A 19698-nucleotide genomic window follows, 5' to 3' on the forward strand; every position below is an offset into this window, starting at 1 on the left:
AGTTGATGTTTGGTTTCTTATCCTTTGCAAAGAAGCATATAATTCATTCTCCACTGTTTCAACTTATTCTTGCAGATGGGAAGAAGCTGTGACAACATTTTCTCACTCTTCCAGTGCCAATAAGTGTCCTTTGTTGGAGATGGTTGAATATGTTCCTGAATCCTTAAAGGTAAAACTGTTTAGTCTACACATTAAGAATTTACTTCATTCTAAAAATTCTGTGAAATTTGCAAGTAAATCTGTAAATGTGAGTATTTATAAAGACTTTGCATTTGTGAGGGCAAATTTTTCTCATTTGTTAACATATGTGTACAACTATAGCAAATATAGGTTTCTGTGCACATCTGTGTATGTAAGCTGTAAATGTGGAATGGCTGCTGTATTGTTGAAGACCATGGAAACTTTTGTTCAAAAGTATGGAAATCTTCCCTTTTTTTCCCTGAAAAGTCCTAATTTTCAGCAATCATCATAATTAATTCCTGCAAATTAATTGTTTTTCTTTCCATCCTTCAAGTTGGTTTTGGACAACTGTATAATTGAGTCTTCAGAAGAAAAGACAAGTCGAGACTTCTATGTAAGTGGAAGAAAAAAAGTAATTAAATTAGTATATTTAATTATTATAACTCTTCTTACAGTAAAATATGTCATAATGTACCTGCAATATGTTAGGAGTAATAAATCATTGGTTAAAAATTTGAATTGCAGTAAATTGACTGAACTTGGCACTCTTTGAACCTTGGCAAATCATCGGTGTAGTTTATATCTTCTTGAACTTGCTTACTCTGTAAAGTTTAATCCCTTTTTAACATGTTTTAGATAGTTTATATCTGGATCATTGTGCAACTGAAATTCACCAAAGGTAAGGTGAGTAAACTCTTGAGTCTGTGGCTCCCAGTGTGTGATTAGCAAGAATCCCTTCAGTTTAGAATAAATCATTGAAATCACCTCATCAGTTGGTAGCATGAATATACATGGTAATGAGGTTCAGTGGTATCAACTGCCTCTAATTGTTGGCTATACCAGAAAGATAGGAGACACCAGATATGGTTTAATTAGGCTGCAACTGTCTGGGAGTACTAGGCAGATAAAAGTGTACAGTGCAGGTAAATCCATTATAATTTTAATATCTACCTAAGGGACTTCTGTCAGCCATGCCCCTTTTCCATCCTGGTCCCTAGCCAACCCGCTGCTGGGGGTCCTTACCATCTGCCCGCCCTCAAATTGGGGTTAAGGTGGGTATAAAGGAGGGGGGTTGGCTGCCTCTGGTGGCAGTCATGGGAGCCCCAACCACCCCTTGATTTCCGCTCATTTAACAAACAGCTTCTTTAAATCCTTTATCAATCCATTTATCTGATCATTGTATCACTTTCCTGTGGAGTACCTGCACTGGACATCTGCCCCATGCTTACATAATGAGTTGCAACATCATAGACTAACTCCTGTTCCATGCTTAGCCTACCTATGCCCCTCTGAACCTGCTGTGAGAAAGGTGAAAAAACCCCCACCTTGCCTTGGTCCAGGTCAGGGAGGCTTTTCCCACCCGGTTTACCCCTATATACTTTCCCCTCCCTGCTGGTGTGGTCACCTGGAGAGATGAGTCAGCGTCCCCACATTGAGCATCTCTGCAGCTGCACCAGCACCCATGCTTCTCCTCCTCTTAAATAGGTAGATCCCTTCCCCCAGCAAGCCAGACAACGGCTCCCCAGCTTAAGATGCTGTGTGGTCATAATCAGTCCCTTTTTAATACAGCCTTTTTACTCCCTGCTTTTGCATACATCTGCTGAGACAGACTTTACATAAACACCACAACACCATAATTTGTTCCTTCCTCTATTGTAAATCCAAGTTGGGAGGATCCAGGTAGGCTTCAGAGCAATTGGTGTTGAAACATCCTTTTCTGGGAGAACTCAATTGAAAGTGTATCCCTCAAATGTCAGATTATGGCTACGCTGTGGATGATCTTTTGCTACCACAGATACCTTGGCTGCTTTTGGTATCTGGTTCAAACTCTTTGAGAACTCTGGTCATTCCAGTCCTCAGTGGGTTTTTTTGTACTCCAGTATCTGTGCCACAGCCAGACATATTGAATAGCCTGGTGGATACTTGCTATCACTTGACTTCATCTCTGTCAACCTGTGTATGCATTTCAACTGGTGAAAGCAATTTCCCAGTACTTCCCATTCCCAAACTGATTCAGTGTCCTCCAATTGAACTTAATGGCAAAATGATCATTGACTTCAAGAATTGGAGGATTAGACCTTACATGGTTTTGGTACTAAAATCATGATGCATGTGTTTGTCATCCCTATTTGTTGGCTAACCTTTGACGCTGTCATCACACAATTTCATAATATGCTTGAGTACAGTCAGCACTCTTGGCTGCAGCAACTTCAGCACAAGGGCTGTTGATGTCATGTCTCAAATGTTGATGCATGTTCCTTCCCAGATGGTTCAGTAACATGAGCCAAACTGGGATAAGAAGCAAAAGAAAGGATTCATGAAGTCAGAATTGCCATTTGAAGGAAATGGAAGAATCTCCTCAAAATCCGGAGGGGACAAGAAGAGGAGAAAGCTCCGCACTTTGCCTTTTTGGAGCAGAGTGCTGCTAAAAGCCATTCTACTGAATCAAGAACCCATGAAAGGCTACAGCATTCATATTATTTAGTTCCTTGAACCGAAGGCCCTTTCAAATCTGATAGCAATATTATCTATTCAATATATAGGTTAGTTGGTGAAACACGTTTGCAAATGCTACTGTCAATTTTTTAAAACAGGGGTAGCCAAACCGTGATTCGTGAGTCGCATGCGGCTCTTTTACAGTTAAGTGTGGCTCGTGTAGCCCCTTATGCCCCTCCAATTCTCCACCTACCAGAGTGGGGTGGGGAGCTCAGAGCTTCCGCCCTGTGGCAGGGTGGTGGGGCTAGAGGATTCTGCCCAGCAGGGAGGGAGTTTTCTGGGGTCAGTAAGTTTGGCCACCCCTCTTTTATATTGACAAGAGAAGAAATATCTTGTTCCAAGGGATGCCCCTGGAATCCCTTTTGCACCTTCTGCATAAGATTAGAACATAAGAGCTGCCATATTGAGTCAGACTATAGTCCATTTTGCTCAGTAGCTGTCTCCAATAGTGGCCTGTACCAAAGCTTCAGGAGGAGTGTGCAGAACATGGTGATTATGAAGTGATCCACCCAGTCTTCTACTCTCAGCTTCGAGCAGTCAGAGGATGAGAGTTGCCCCAAGCATGGGGTTGCATTCCTAACCATCTTGACTAATAGCCATTAATGGACTTATTCTCCATGAAGTCATCCAGTTCTTTTTTGAACACAGTTATACTTTTGGCCATCACAACATCCCGTGGCTATGAGTTCCACAGGTTAGTTCTACATTGTGTGAAAAAAATACTTCCTCTAATTTGTATTAAATCTGAGGTTTATTAATTTCACTGGGTGACCCCGGGTTTCTGTATTGGGGAATGGGTGAATGACACTTCTCTATTCACTTTTTCCACACCATTCATGATTTTATAGACCTCTATCATATCTTCCTTAGTCATTTCTTTTTTTAAGCTGAATAGCCCTAATCTTTTTTGTCTTTCCTTGTATGGAAGATGTTCCATACCCTTGATCATCTTTATTAAAGGTAGTTGTGATTGAAATGGGTACATTCAAAATTGGCTCAGCAGTTTGGTGAGTGTATATAATTTTGTGTGTATATATACATACGATAAGTACATGCTTCCATGTATGTTATCTTATTTTTCTCTTTCCCCTGCAAACTGTTTTGAAAGTCAGTTGCTGTAATTTTCATGTTTAGAAATTGTTATGACTATAATTTAAACTTCAGCAATTTATTTGTCTTCAACTTTGCTAAGATACCACTTGAAATGAATCTGTAATCAAAGATTATACATTTTCCAGAATATACTCTATTTTCTTAACCCTGGGTACAGGTGAAATGTTCATTTTCTGAGTCAAACACAATCTGATTTAAGTGGTGCAGCTGTCTTCAGCGTTCATAGATTTGCACATAGATTCCAAAGCCAGAAGGGACCATTGTGATCATCTAGTGTGACCTGTATAACACAGGCCACAGAACTTCCCCAAAATAATTCCTAGAGCAAATCGTTCAGAAGAACACCTAATCTTGATTTTAAAATTGTCAGTGATGGAAAATCCACCAGGACCCTTGGAAAATTGCTCCCATGGTTAATTACTCTCACTGTTAAAAATGTATACCATATTTCCAGTCTGAATTTGTCTAGATTCAACCTTCTCTTTGTTGAGCTAAATAGGTTGAGCTCTTTGACTCTTACTATAAGGCATGTTTTCTAATTCTTTAATCATTCTGGTGGCTCTTCCTGAAATCCTCTCCAATTTATCAACATCTGTCTTGAATTGTGGGCACCAGAAATGGACATAGTATGCCAGCAATAATCGCACCAGTGTCAAATACAAAGGTAAAATAACCTCTCTATTATTTTTTGAGATTCCCGTTTATACATCCCAGGATCACATTAGCTCTTTTGGCTACAGAGTCACACTGAGGGTTTATGTTCAGCTGATTATCCACCATGACCCTCAAATATTTTTCAGAATCACTGTTTCCTAGGATAGACCCCCTCATCCTGTAAGTATGGCCTCCATTTTTTGTTCCGATATGTATACATTTCCATTTAGCCATATTAAAACATATATTGTTTGCTTGCATACCTTTTACCAAGGTACCCAGATCACTGTCAGTCAGTGAGCTGTCCTCTCCACTATTTACCACTCCCCCAAGTTTTGTGTCATCAGCATACTTTATCAGTGATTATTTTGTTTTCTTCCATGTCATTGATAAAAAAAATGGTAAATAGCATAGGGCCAAGAACTGATCCCTCCAAGACACCACTGGAAAAACACCCGCTCAATGATGATTCCCCATGTACAGTTACATTTTGAGACCTATCAGTTAGCCAGTTTTTAATTCATTGAATGTGTGCCATGTTCATTTTATATCATTCTAGTTTTTAATCAGAATGTCATATGGTACCAAGTCAAATGCCTTAGAGAAGACTAAGTATATTATATCAACACTATTATCTGTATCAACCAAAATTTTAATCTCATAAAAAAAAGATATCAAGTTAGTTTGATGGGATCTATTTTCCATAAACCCATGTTGATATGCATTACTTACAGTACCATATCAGGGTCTCCATTATCTTGCTTGGGATTGAGGCTGACGGGCCTATAATTACACAGTTCATCCTGTTTATCCTTTCTTAAAATTGGCACAATAGCATTAGTTTTCTTCCAGTCTTCAGGAACTTTTCCAGTGCTCTGATTGAAGACTGATTGAAAATCAATATTAACAGTCCAGCGAGCTCCTGTGCTAGCTCTTTTAAAAGTCTTGGGTGTAAGTTACCTGGATCTGCTGATTTTAAAATGTCTAATTTAATAGCTGTTTAACATCCTTCAGAGATACTAGTGGAATGGAATGAGTGTTATCACCATATTATGAAACTATATCATTTGTGTTTTTCCCAAAGATAGAACAGAAATATTTATTGAACACTTCTGCCTTTTCTATGTCGTTATTGATAATTCTACCATATCCATCTTGTAGTAGACCAATACCATTGTCAGGATTCTTTTTTGTTCCTGGTATATTTTAAAAACTCCTTCTTATTGTCCTTTACCCTGCTGGCCAAAGTTTTCTTCTTATGTTCCTTGGGTTCCCATATGAATTTTGTACAATTCATAACTTCTGATTTATATTCACTACTATCAACTTCCCCTTTTTTCCATTTGTTAGATATTATTTTGTATAACTGCCTTCACTTCCCTTTTAAACCAGGTTGTTTCATTAACTAGTATGTGCTTATTCCATACCTGAATGTGGCCCCTGTATGTAAATTGGCACATCTTACTATCACTTTCAAAATCTAAAACAACAGACAGTCACTTTCCAGATATCCAGGGAACCAGGATATATTTTTTAAGTCTTTGTTGCTTTTACAGTTGTACTAATTTTGGATTTATATTAAAACATCTCATGTAGATTTTCACAGTGGATTGTGTCAAGAACATTGACAGTTTGGAAAATTAATATAATACTGTGTGGTTTCTTTTTTATATTACCAATATAACTTTTACCTTGTAGTCAATGCTGAAATAAAATTAAAAAAATAGGAACTATTTAAAAATTGTAATATTTTAGGGGAAAAGATACATATTTTCTCTTTCAGAGTATTTAAAGATCCCATTTATTTCACTGATAGTTAGGATAATCCATAGTAATCATAGTTGGTCATTTAGATTGCATAGTTTTACTGACTGATGGATAAGTACAAAGTATCCATGTTGATAGTTATTCTGCCACAGCAGTCATATTTTTTCCGAAGAAAATTTAATTGGGGTTTTTTTTGTTTTGTTTGCTTTGATGTACCAGGATTGAACGGCTGCATCAATATTGTTATAAGCACACACTAATATATTTATTTACTGTACAGATTGAATATAACTTCAGGTATCTTCAGTGCCCACTAATACTTAACAAAAAAGTAAATGCAGATGAAGAAATTGTCTATGAACCTCTTGCCACGTTAAATGTAAGTTCTGTTTTTAACTATCAAAATATTGTACATTGCTATTTGTTGGAGCTAAAGTTAAGTTTTTTTTTCCATTGTAAACCCTCTTTTCCAGCTATTTGTAAGTCAGCAGATTTAAAGCACATTGGGCTGAAACTTGGGCATTAGGTTGTCAGTCGAAGTTCTTATAGATTATATAATAAATATCTTAGCTCGTTATTAGGTATAGGTAAAAATTATGAACTTATTTATGCACTTATGCATACTTTGAAATGGTACAGCATGGATGTGCATGTATCTAAGCAGACTCATCCTTCATCACTTGTGACCAATAGTGAAACTGCAGAAAAAAACATTTCTAAGGGAGGGATGTGGCCAGTGTAAAAGTGGTCATGCTGTACTCATAGCTTCCTTTCTTCACATGTAGATTGCAAAATGTTTTATTGGATCTAAAACAAATTCCAATATTTTTACACAATATTAGTCTCAAAGAATATTCTGTTCTTTCCAGTTCAGACATAATATAATTAGATAAATAAGCTAACTTCAAATCTACTATACCTTTCAATAGGCCAGAATTCATGTAAAGTACAGTGGAACCCTGGTTATCCAATCTAACTGGGACCAGGGCCAGATCAGATAACAAATAATCGAGATAAACCGGAGAACAGGTGGTTGGGTTCTGCATTGTGAACTCTAGGTGGCTGATGGGTCAGTTAATACAGAGAACCGGATAATGAAGGTTTCCTTAGATAAATGGACTCTACTGTACTGAAATAGGTAGTCTAAACAATTGGTTTTTAACAGGGTCACTTAACTGAAGAAGGTATACTATGTATTTGACACATATGCTTATACATTTTGTAGGCTATGGTACGTCATAATCGCATGGAGCTTCTCAATCATCAAGTATGTAAAGAATATTTGCTCATGAAATGGTATGTATCTATTAATTGAATCTCTAAATCAGATTTTAGAGGAAATTGTGTTTTTTAATCTCTTAAATAATCAGGTTTTCAATAAAATGGAATATACAAAGAAACATGTTACTATAAAAACTTTTATATTTCCTATGGAAAAGATCTGTTACAAAGAAAGGTAATTTTAAATTTAGAATTTGTCAGTTTCACTCTCATCCTCTCACCCTGATAAGAATATTTAAATATCTCAACCATTAACAGAAAAATAAAAGGGTTGCTTGAATGTTAGCAATGATTCTTGCAGAATCTTTGAACAAAAGAGGCAGAAACTCATCCCACTCTATATTGGCACAAGTTATATTTTAATTTCTATCACAGAAAATCCGGTGTAACTTCATTAACTTCAAAGGAAATAAAAGCAGACTTGGGCCGAGAGACCCTAAAGACAGCCATTAAGCCTTTGTTCACCTTGAACTCCCTGGGCAAGGCCAGTCACCAAGAATATTTGTACAGTTGTATATGCATGATTGCAACCTTAATGCACCTTTCCTCATGATCATAAAAGGACCATTGGAAATATAATGTTCCAAATATAACCTTTTTTCATTTTTCACGTTCTAGGATGGCCTATGGGTTCCGAGCACATATTATGAACCTTGGCGTGTATTCTCTTGGTCTCATTCCTCTGACTCTTCTGATCACCCGCATACGACCAGGAATATCTTCCAATGCAACAGAAACCCATCAGTCAGGACCATTAGAGTATGAGGTACTATTTTTAATTAGTTACAATATGTTTATCATTTTAAAATAAGGCAATGTGGTAATTGAAATGGTTTTCTAGAATTATTAGTTTCTTTGCAACAATGAGGCATATAATTTAAAACATACACATTCAGACAATCTATTCTTATGCTACTGTTATCCCTGAATGGGAAGTGGTAACCCCTGTAGTTTTAAATTCCAAAGTATTTTCAATTCCAATTCCCTATTTTTACTCATTTTCTGAAAATTTTACCTCTTGGACATAATTTTTTTCACTTTCTGTCTCTGTCCTAAGATAGACTTTGAACAAAAGGGATTAAACTGTTTTTAAGTATGAAGTGACTGAAAACAATACACTTTCAGCCTTTTTCTTTAAAAAAAAAAAAAAAAAAAAAGTGGCAAAATGGGTGATGTCCAAAGTTGCAAGTTTGAAATCTGGCATGGTTATATTCATGATTAAGCAGAAGTGCTTTTGAGTATTCAGGTGAACTTTGCGTTTTACTTGTCTATGTTATGTGTCTTTGACATTCAGAGGCCACACAAGCCCAGTACATTTTGCATTAAGCTCAAAAACTATGCAGCTATGAAAGATTGTGCTATGCATGGCTTACTCAACTGTAGCTGTTGTGAAAAATGTAGCATAGGAATATCGTTAAGCAATTACCTCAGCCTATTTTAATCTTGTAAGGGATTAATAAAAGCTTCATGCACATATTTCGAGGTCGATAGGATTCTTCCTACAACCCCCGTGCACGTTGTAAATTGTAAAAGTGTTGAGGAAGAGCTCCTGTTTAACAATATGTATCATATCCTAATTGGAACTAGAATGCTATTGTATAATAAAAGACTTAATTGAAAAACAGACACACAAGTAAAGGTTGTGTATGCAGCCTTAATTTTGTCATCTATTGACTTTTGAATGTTTAGCTCTGGATCTTTAATATTCTGTTGACATAGATAGTTTGGAATTCATTATTTATGTAACACCATGAGTCAGCATTGTGCTTTACCCACAAATAAAAAGCAACAGACTAAGGGGCAGAGGAAACTAGATACTGATATACCACGGTGTAATAAGAACTTGAAGACTAAAAAATAGAGTTGACGGTTACAATAACAACATCAAATATATGCAGCTTTAACTTTTGGTGGTGGTGATGTTGATTCTTTTCTTTTTCGAATTTCCAAGAAAAATCAAACAATGATTTTGAAACACTTCATGTTTGTTTTATTTTGTGATGTCATGATGTCCAAAATGAATATTTAGCCAAATATAAATCAACTAATGGAACAGAAAAAAGGGGGAGGAAATCTAAATTATATTGTAATATCTCCTCCCCCCAAAAAACCTCAAAACATTGAAAATAATGTTAATTTCAGAGTGTCAGTTATATACACATGGTTAACATAATTATAAATGATTAAATGAGCCTAGGAGGAATATCTGCAACACCCGGTGTGCTGCCCAGATCAGTGACATAAACATCAAGAAACAAGACATACGGTATCTCAGTAGCTCTGTGTGTGTCTTTGCAGCCAAGACTTATGCATCTTGTAGAAGTTGCTGGAATATGGGGCCAAGTTTTGCCCTCACTTAAAACCATGCAGCAACTCTGAAGTCAAGATATGACCAGGTATGGGCCATGTGCTTGAGGCAGCACAGTGTGTGTGAGGTAGAATCTGGCCATGGTGTAGATTTAAAACTCATTTGTTCCTTTCAGGTAATGGTTGAGACACTGGCAAGGAAGTGAGAGCAGCTCTGCTGCTGGCATGTGAATGTGTCTAAGGAAAGATATGACTAAGACACAGTCTGACTTTATTTAGTGAGTATGCAATTCACCAGTGGTGTGTGGGTGAGTGTGAGGCACTCCATGCCACTAATATTCTCCACAGTGGTTGCCTTGGGAGACATCAAGGGAGAGCAGCTAGATAAGTGTGCCTGCACACCCTTTGCTAGCCCTACATACAACAGGCCAGCATGAAAGGCCATAGTGGTGAAGAGATGATGGGCCACAAGTTCAGTGGTTACACAAATCCAGTGGCCCCAACACCCTGTGCAAGTGACAGATAGGCAGTGGCTACTATTTCAGCACATAGGCTAGAATAGCAGCTCTTGGGTGGGGGGGCTGCACAGCAGCCCTGCTCACTGGCTCTGCGTTGTAGGGTTGGATTTCACCTCTTCAGCCCCTCCATATTCCTCCATTATCTGAACTCAATGCAAGTGGAGTGGATTTCACCATAAATGTTAATAGAACATTTTTATTGCTATTTTTAATGATATTCTCTCCGAAAATTTTGTTCTCCGAAGAGTTAGCAGACTTGTCAATGCAACGTGACTGTCCTAAATAGAATTTGAGCTAATGTTTCTGTTATATTTACCACTTTGTTTTCCTTTGTGGTTTCTGTTTCAGGATTCATACTTTATAAGAGTGTGTATGTGTTTAGTTTTTATCATGAGTTTATTTGGAATCTGCAAAGAGATATTTCAGCTCTTTCAACAGGTATGTATATATAACTTATCATACTCTATTTATTTGTCTGAATTTGTTTGATATTAAAAATACAGCTGGATTTTTCTCTTATTAAAAGGGAAATCCTAACTCAGGATTATACTCAAGATAAATTAAAACTTAAGAGGAAAGAAAAATAATATATAATTTATTATTTTTAATGGTTTTATACTTGTTAGTATGCTAATTTTTTCTCTCTTTAAATCCTAGAAATTGAAGTACTTGTTGGATTACTCTAATCTATTAGACTGGACAATTTATACTACAAGCATAATTTTTGTATCTTCCTTATTTGTTAATATACCAGCTCGCTTGCAATGGGAATGTGGAGCAGCTGCTGTGTATTTATCTTGGATGAACTTCTTGCTTTATCTTCAAAGGTAAAATTTAGGTCCTGATCCTACAAACACTTAAATACAAACATTTTAATTCAGTAGGACTAATCTTATTGGTAAAATTATAATAAATGCATATTTGCAGGATTAGGCCTTTACTCTGCTTCTGTTTTCCCTGAGGAATTTTAAATTGTGATTCATGATTTTTCATAATGAAAACTTCAAAGCACATAACACAAGTTGAAAAAATAATCGATAATGTGAATATCATTCTCCATATCACTTTACCAAAAAACCAAAGAATCCTTAGGTTTTTTAATGGCCTAAATAATTCTATTTAAAAAATTGTACGTTGTATATCCTTTCAGCTTCAGAAAAGAGGACCTTTTTTTTTTTTTGCTATCATTTGAAAAATCTTAAAAAGAAAAAAAATCTAAAGAGAAGGATTAGGTACACCTAACAAAAGGAAATGTTTTTTGTTTTCGATTTTATCCAGAAGAAAGCAGCAGCCTAAGGAAGCCTGCCCTTTAGTTTTTAGCTGTTGAGACTGCCCCTCACCTGAGGAAATGTTTCTTTGTTACTCCAAAGCAGCTGGATATTATCATTTTATGGATTAAGTGACAAACCTAATTTTTTCTACCCTCATATTTTAACCTGGAGCTGGGGTGCGTAAAGTTTTTCCATGGCTGACTGATTGTCTATCAAGTACTTATATGGTCCTCATTACCATAGTGTCTGGACACATATTCTGTAGTGTAATTATCCTCACAACACCGTTGTGAGCTATGAAGTTGTTATATCTCTATAACAAATTGGGAACCCAAGACACACAGATGTCTACACTGCATTGTAAATCCGGGTCTGTGTGACCTTGGCTTGTGACTCGGTGTTTTCAAGTCTGTGTTTGAACATCCACGCTGCATTGTAAACCTGGGTTTACAACTGCTCAAACTGGGGCCCACAGCTGTGCTAACATCGCCATACTGCTCTGTGCAGACCTTTTGACTCAGGTTTACAGCTTGAGCTCTGTTCACACTGCAGAATGACAGGGCTTGGACCTGAGTCACAGTGGGACTTGGGCTCTGACCCACCCTCCTAGCAGGGTTCTAGGACCCTGACCCAAAGTCAGATTGATCTGTTTGGAAGTAAAAGGGGGGGCTTGGGCTCAAACTTGAGTCAGAGCCTGGACTTAGTGTGCAGTATTTTAGGTACGTCTACACTTTGAGCTGGAGGTATAAATTCAAACTTGAGAAGTACCTGCACTAGCGCTGATCGAGATAGCATGTTAAAAATGAAATATAGCTGTGGTGGTGGGAGGAGCTAGCTAGCCCTCCCATTGCTGCAACTACAGTCTATTTTTAACATGTTAGCTCAATAAGAGCTAGTGCAGATATATTCCTCCAGCTGGAACTGGTACCTCTAATTTGAAGTGTAGACGTACACTAAGGGTCTACACTACGGCTGCTGCAGCGAAACAACTATAGCACTGCAGTGCCGTACTATAGATGCATCCTACATCCACAGAAGGGTTTTTTTCCATCATGTAGTTAGTCCATCTCTTTGAGAGGCAGTAGTTAGGACTTCTGTCAACTTAGCCATGTCTACATAAGGGGTTAGCTCAACCTAACTATCTTGCACAGCTTACAGAATTTTTGACAGCCCTGGGCAACATAGCTAGGTCCATCTAATTTTTAAGTGTAGACCAGGCTTAAATAGCTGGTCCAGGATCATACAAGAAGTTTGTGACAAAGCAAAGAATTGAACCAAGGTCTCTCAACTCCAAGACTGGTGCCCCAACTACTCGACCATCTCTCTTCTCCTTGGTGAAATGCTTCCCCTCCACCAAGCCCTTTTGGTTTTGTATGCCAGTAGAAACTTTTAGATACCATTTTCATCAGTTGTCTAACATAATACGCCTGACTCTCTTCTCATTTTAGACTGGAGTGACTCCTTTGCCTTCAAGGGAGTTACTCCTGATATACACAATGTAAAACAGAAAAGCATTAGATCCACTATTCCTAAAACTGCTCTTCTGAATTAACACATAATACTGTATATCATAGCAAAACTCTAGGGAGGGATTCTCTCATCTACTATGACCCTTTTGTGCTGTGGTGGTAATGTCAAAGAGCGAGCTGTGAAAGCCCTGAATCTGGCTGGGGGGAGAGTGTGTGGGAATTCCCCCAGTGCAAGCTTTCTATAAAGCATCTTTTATTGCCCTATGAAAACTCCACTGTAAGCCTTGTTGTATGGGGCAGCTTTGGGGGAGAGGCAAAGAGTGAGAGGGGAATGTCACAGGTGGGGGGGTGCCACAGGACATAGTGCTGCAGAGATGGTGGGTAACACTCCGGTGTATAGGCAGGTTGAAACAAGCAGTTGTTACATAGGCAACCCTCTAGGACTGTCTAAGTTACATGGGAGTCTTCACCGTCCCCCTCTGCAGCCCCAAATCAGGAGGCTACAAAGCTGCCTTAAAGCCATGATAGCCTGCTTCCTGATCTTGATTGTGAACTTTTTGCTGCAGCTTTTAGAGACATAGCACATTTTACCCCTAGCTGCGAAAGAAGGAAGATCTTCTAAATTGGAGAGTGGGCTTATCTTGTGGTACCAACCAGCTCTCCTTGTTTCTAGTGGCTAAATCACAATAAGAGATAGCTAAAATAAGATTGTTTTTCTAATATTACTTTTCCATGTAACCAGTTGCTGTATGGTGCTAGGCATTCTTAGATAGGAGAGGAGGTGGTATGTATGATTTCGTGAATGAGAGAGAAGGTGGCCATGAGAAAATAATCTTTCAATTAAAATGTGATCCACCCTATTAAATCTGAGAACCCCTGACCTAAACTTGGGGCAAACTGGACTGTTTCCACTTTTGTGTGCATGAAATTAGACAAATGTACTGACCATTTAAAAATCTTTCATAGACGCAAAATGTCAGCCATGGTGCATGCATAAGGTTGTACTTAGCTTTACATATATGGAAGGAAAAGTAACCTATTACAATATTTGCTGGTGGTTAACTTTTGCCTACAAATATTTCCTTAGATTTGAAAACTATGGGATCTACATTGTAATGTTCTGGGAAATTCTGAGGACTTTGATTCGGATTGCTGTTGTGTTTTTTTTCCTAATACTGGCTTTTGGACTCAGCTTCTTTGTTCTTCTGTGTTCACAGGTTAGATTAATGGCATTGTTATTTGTTGTCATTGTTAATAATCATGTTTGTATGTTTCCTATATTCAGATATTTGGTAGATACAATTGATGAGATAATTTAATAGTCTAAAATTAGGACAATTTACAATGTAGCGAAAAATAATTTCTATCTTTCAAAGAAGAATATATTTGTAGTAATTCAGAAACCATACCAAAAAGTGCTACTGTTGTTTTATTCTGTCAAAGAAAATATAGAAGGATAGATTGCCCATTAAGGATCCCAGTATCCTTAGGAGCCTTTTTTGCACAGATCTGCTCCAACAGCTTTAAAAAAATTGGACAAGGAACTCTCTGGACCGTTGATGTTAATTTTTAATAAATTTTGGAATGCTTGGGAAGTTCCAGAGGACTGGAAGAGTGCTAACAAGGTGCCAGTATTTTAAAAAAGAGTGACCTAGATAATTATACCTTGACACTGATCTTAGATAAAATAATGGAAAGGCTGACACTTTGACTCAAAGTCAGTTAAGAATTGAAGAATGGTAACATGATTAATAGTAGTCAACAGGGTTGTATGGAAAATATTGTAGGTCTTGTTAAATGAACTTGGAACAATTTTTGCATGAGATTACAAGTTGGTTAATAAAGGGGTATGTGTTGGCATAATATACTTAGACTTCTGTAAGGCATTTGACTTAGTGCGAAGTGCAGCAGAGAAACTCTCAATTTCTACTGCCAGAGGCCCTTTTACACTAGCACAGATGGGAGCCCAATTTGTCCCTACCAGCATATTGTAAATAAAAATAGACTAGAAGAGAATATCCTGATTGTGTATTCCTTCATTTCTCTCCAGTCAGAAGTTAACCCACTCCAGAAGTGCATCACTCCAGTTTAAATCATTCAGTATGGTATTTAGGACAATAGTTTTTGCAAGGTCGAATAGTCAATGGAGCTGCACCAGTTTATACCAGCAGAAGATCTGGCTCACTCTAGCTGTATTTTTAATTTTTTACAGCTCTGTGCAAGCTTTAAATACACCACAACCATTATTCATGACTTGAGAATCTGAAATTTTTAAAAAAGGTCATATTACAGATTTTAAAACTTTGCCTGTTTTCATTGCCTTCATTTCTTTTTTCAGCAACATTACAAGACTCCACTCCTTTCTGTAATGCAGACATTTGCTATGATGCTGGGAGATATTAATTATCATGAGGCTTTCCTTGACCCGCTGCTAAGTGATAATTTGCCCTATCCATTCCTGAGTTACGCAATTCTCATTGTTTTCACCCTGCTTATTCCAATTCTTCTTATGAACTTGCTGGTATGTATTTCACTTAGTAAAATGTGGAGATTTGGGAACATAGCTCTTTATACACATCATTATTGGGTAGGATAATTTTTGTGCGTGTGTGCTGATTCACAGCAAACATTGTTCATCAATTAGCAACATGACTTTTTAAATAAGACATTGAGGTATTGCCTTTCCCTTTTCTCTGTTCTCTTTTCTCCTTTCTTCCTCCATTTTACTACCTAAATCAAGTGTTTTTCTGTTGTGGTTGCAGAGGAATCTTGAGTATTTATGAATTTAGAGCCAGGTGGTGAGGGCCCTTTTGCAACTGCAAAGTATAGGGTGGGCATGCAAGAAGTCAGCCCCTTATGTGGCCCTCCCTCAATACTAGCCCCTATGCTCCATACAGCCCAGAGACTACCTGTTCCTCCCTCTCCTTTAGGAAGCAATTCATCCAAAAGGGGACAGGGAAGGAAGCAGGACCATGGCCCCACACCAGCCCACAGAGCAAGGATGGCACACCATGAAGAGCAACCTTATACTAGCCTAATGGCTGGAGGCGTTTGTGCCCCTTACCCATGTTCATGGAGAAACACCAGCAGAGACTATGCCTGTCTGAGGCACAGTCTCTCCAGTGCTCCTACTGAACTATGTGGATTCACGATGCCCCCATGCAGGACATAAAAGCCATTATCTAGCCCTTACTGTAGTAATTTACGGCTTGATGTTCTTCGAGCCATAGCAGCTAGACACATATTAAAACAAATTGCTTAAGCAACTCACAGCAACCACTTATCCCACCAGAAGTACTATTGAACACTAAATGGTAGAACTGATGTAAATAAAAAGGATCAGTAAACTGGAACTGTGGCAAAGAGAGAAAAAACATCTAAAGTGTCATCTTTGCCAAGCCCCATTAAACATGTTTGATAGGAAATGAATTTCTCTGTGAACATGGGCAGTGTCAAACCACATGATCCAAAGATTTTTATTTTACTGCTTCAGTTGAAGTCAATGTAATTTTTACTAATGACATCAATAGTAGTAGTAAAGGGCTCTAAAGAAAGTGTATTATTTTTTTAACAGTTCTTAGAAGTAGTTTAAAAGAGCACCAATGATTAACCAAATGTAATTTGCTAAGAAAATGAAAATAGCATTAAACAAATAATTAACTTTCTTGATTATGGATTTTAAGTATGCACAAAACTTCTGTGTTTAGTGGTTAGGTGTTCTGCTGATGCAAAATGATTTAGCAAAAGGCTTTTCAGATAATAATACCAGTGAGGAATATAATTTAAACCACCTACTGTGAAAAATCAGGTAATTAAAAATATTTTGTGATTCTGTGTTGTATTTTTAGATTGGTTTGGCTGTTGGAGACATTGCTGAAGTGCAAAAATATGCAGCACTGAAAAGGATCGCAATGCAGGTTCGTAGTGTGTAGTGTATAGTGTGTAAGTAGCAGATATAACTGCTTAAACATCGCCTTGAAATAACTGTTTTATTTAGCATTAATATTATTGGTCTGTAGTGTGGTTTTTAGTATCATTTTCCTTATCACTGTGGTAAAACTATATTCAAAACTATATCTGTATAAAATAGGAAGGCTGATGAGCGCATTCTATCCTAAATCCCAGCTTTTGGTCATTATTATCACTATACAAAAATTCCTTGTAGGATGAAATTTTTCAACTAAAAATGATTTTTTAAAAGTAAGTTTGAAAAGTTAATTTAGCCAATTTTAGTTAGGTGAGCATAAAAGCCAAAGTTGTATGTGTAATTTGGTGGAATTTATTGCTTTCCCTCTGAATGAAAGAATCTGTTTAACCTAAAAATGATTAAGATCCATGAAAACATGATAGACACCTGATCCACTGCAACGTATCTGGGGCTCACTCGGCCAGGCAGAGACAATATATTGAGACATATTATATGATAGCCAATGAGAGTAACTAAGGGATGCAGGGCCAGATATTCAAAGGTATTTGGCACCTAAAGATGCAGATAGTGGGGTTTTCAGAAGTACATGAGCACCTAACACTCATTTATGCCTAGACTTTTCTAGAAACCTCATTAGGCATCTATATGCATCTTTAGGTGCCTCTAAATTCCTTTTAAAAACTAGCCCTTAGGGCTTGCCTACTGGGGCTAAGGCAGCTTTGATGGCATAACTTTGTAATGTTTTCATTTTTGAAATCGGTAGGTCTGCTATCTGGAGTTCTGTACACACATTTATTTAGAACTCCTCAGCCCACCTATCTGTAGGATGTATGACTGCTAGAACTTCCACAATTGGAAATGTGCAGAATATGCAATTGTAAAATAAGAAATAAAGGTTACTTATCATTCAGAGTAGTTCTTAGAATGTATTGCATCTGCATCCTCACATTACCTTGGAGATCTACTTCTCTAGGGCTCCAAAGTTTGGTGGAAGGAACCAAGGTGATTGGGAGAGTTCAGCTTTGAACGTTCAGAAACTCACTGTCAAGAGGGGGTGCTCATGTGGCCCTGATTGGCACTGCTTTCTAGAAAGTTCCCAGAGCTTCACAGTGATGGAGCATACATCCCAGAAGTGTGCAGAGTCAATACAGTCAAAGAACTACACTTACTGGTGAGTAACCCTTCTTTTTTGATGTTCACATAATTGAAAATTAGCTGAACTATGTTCAAACTTATTTTAAAAATTTACTATTAGCTTATGGCATGAGAAATTTCATCCCAAAAGGAATTTCTTTTGCTAGAGATACAAATGCTTGAAAGCAGGGATTTAAGATGAAATACAAAGGCAATTCTTGAAAAATAAATACATGTTTTGCACTTACTTAGTTATCGGTTGGTGTGATGGGGTGTGCACCCCAGACCAGCTCTGATAGGGTTAATGAGGGTCTGAAAGGCCAATTAGTTCACTTGGCATAAACTGGAAAAAAAGAAGGCAAGGGTTAATTGAGAGTGAAGCCCAGCTGGGGAAGGGCAGGGCCAGCACTATAAAGCCAATAGGCTGAAAGCAGAAGGGGGCTTCTGAGGAAGGAATCTGCAGTTGCTCCCTGGGAGGAATGAGGCCTCTCGGAACACGGAGGAAGTACAGTGGGAGAGTAAGCCCTGGGATCCTGTCCTGGAGTAAGATGCCTGGCAAGTCACTAGGAGGGGTGAAGTAGCCACAGGAGTCGACTAGGTTCCAGTGGTAAATCCAGAACCAGGAAAGAGAAGGTAGGGAGTAACCTGACTCCAGAGAGAGCGAGTCCACAGGTGAGAAACCAAAGGAAAGGGTGTCAGACTGGTCAAGAGCTATTCCCCGGGCGCGGCCACTTGGATGTGCCGCAGTGGTGAGTAAAGCACCTCTGACAGTTGGCCATCAGAAAACTCCCATATCTGTGTTTTGAAACTTCAAACAAAATGCATGAAACCCTCATGACCTATGTGATCTTTGTCAAGTTTGACAAAAACATGAAATGCTAATGCTACAGATGACTGAAATCAGCTGATATAGTACTCTGTGTTTAAAGAAATAAACCATCAGCAAGGACCTTCAGTCCAGTTCCAAACCCTTGTATGTGGCTTATCCTCACCTCAGGGTTTTTAACATCCATACTCTCTCCTTAGTGGGGGGGAGGAGGCATGAAGTTTATTCCCCTCCTGAAACAAGGGCAGTTGGAAGGGGAGCCTGGGTCCTCTCACTCCACCAGGTTCCAACCCAGAGCCTTATGAAAGACAGCAATGCTGGGCACTTTGGAGTATCCCAGAGCTGCCTCCCTGGGTCACTTCCTACCATCCGTCTAACCCAAAGTCTTCAAGTTAAATATAAGATAGCAGAAGAAAAGACAACTAAATCTTCAGCCCCAACTGGGCTCAGCAGCTCTGGGCTCTTTCTCACAGGAAGGCTTCATTGGTGCCCTTGTTCAGGAGCCCTCAGGGTAGATCTGTCTTCCTCCACAGCTTCTTCCCTCTGAGCAGAGTGGCTCCCTTATAAGCGTCTTCTTCAACTGCAGCATGCTTTGCAAGCCTGGAGGAGCTACCTGGGCCCAGTATTGTCCACTAACCTCTGGTATGGCCCATCAAACTCTCCCTCTCAAACCATGGGTTGTGGTATTGCAGGGCTGATTCATGTTCCCTCCATCCCATAAAAAGAAGTCCATGTTTTTATTTTCTGTGCCCAC

General features: G+C 38.3%; 1 protein-coding gene across 1 annotated transcript in view; it reads left to right on the top strand.

Moving 5' to 3' along the window:
• TRPA1 (transient receptor potential cation channel subfamily A member 1) overlaps positions 1-19698 on the top strand; it is a 55209-nt gene that overhangs the window by 25890 nt on the left and 9621 nt on the right. The window contains exons 15-24 of the mRNA XM_067553841.1: positions 76-169; positions 515-574; positions 6491-6589; positions 7436-7506; positions 8110-8257; positions 10665-10754; positions 10974-11143; positions 14144-14273; positions 15395-15577; positions 16905-16973. Of these exons, the coding sequence (XP_067409942.1) occupies positions 76-169; positions 515-574; positions 6491-6589; positions 7436-7506; positions 8110-8257; positions 10665-10754; positions 10974-11143; positions 14144-14273; positions 15395-15577; positions 16905-16973 (1114 nt within the window). The remainder of the gene's footprint in view (positions 1-75; positions 170-514; positions 575-6490; positions 6590-7435; positions 7507-8109; positions 8258-10664; positions 10755-10973; positions 11144-14143; positions 14274-15394; positions 15578-16904; positions 16974-19698) is intronic.

This window comes from Emydura macquarii, unplaced genomic scaffold, assembly GCF_026122565.2.
Source record: "Emydura macquarii macquarii isolate MOO-44397 ecotype Brisbane River unplaced genomic scaffold, CSIRO-AGI_Emac_v2 contig_1477, whole genome shotgun sequence".
NCBI lineage: Eukaryota > Metazoa > Chordata > Testudines > Chelidae > Emydura > Emydura macquarii.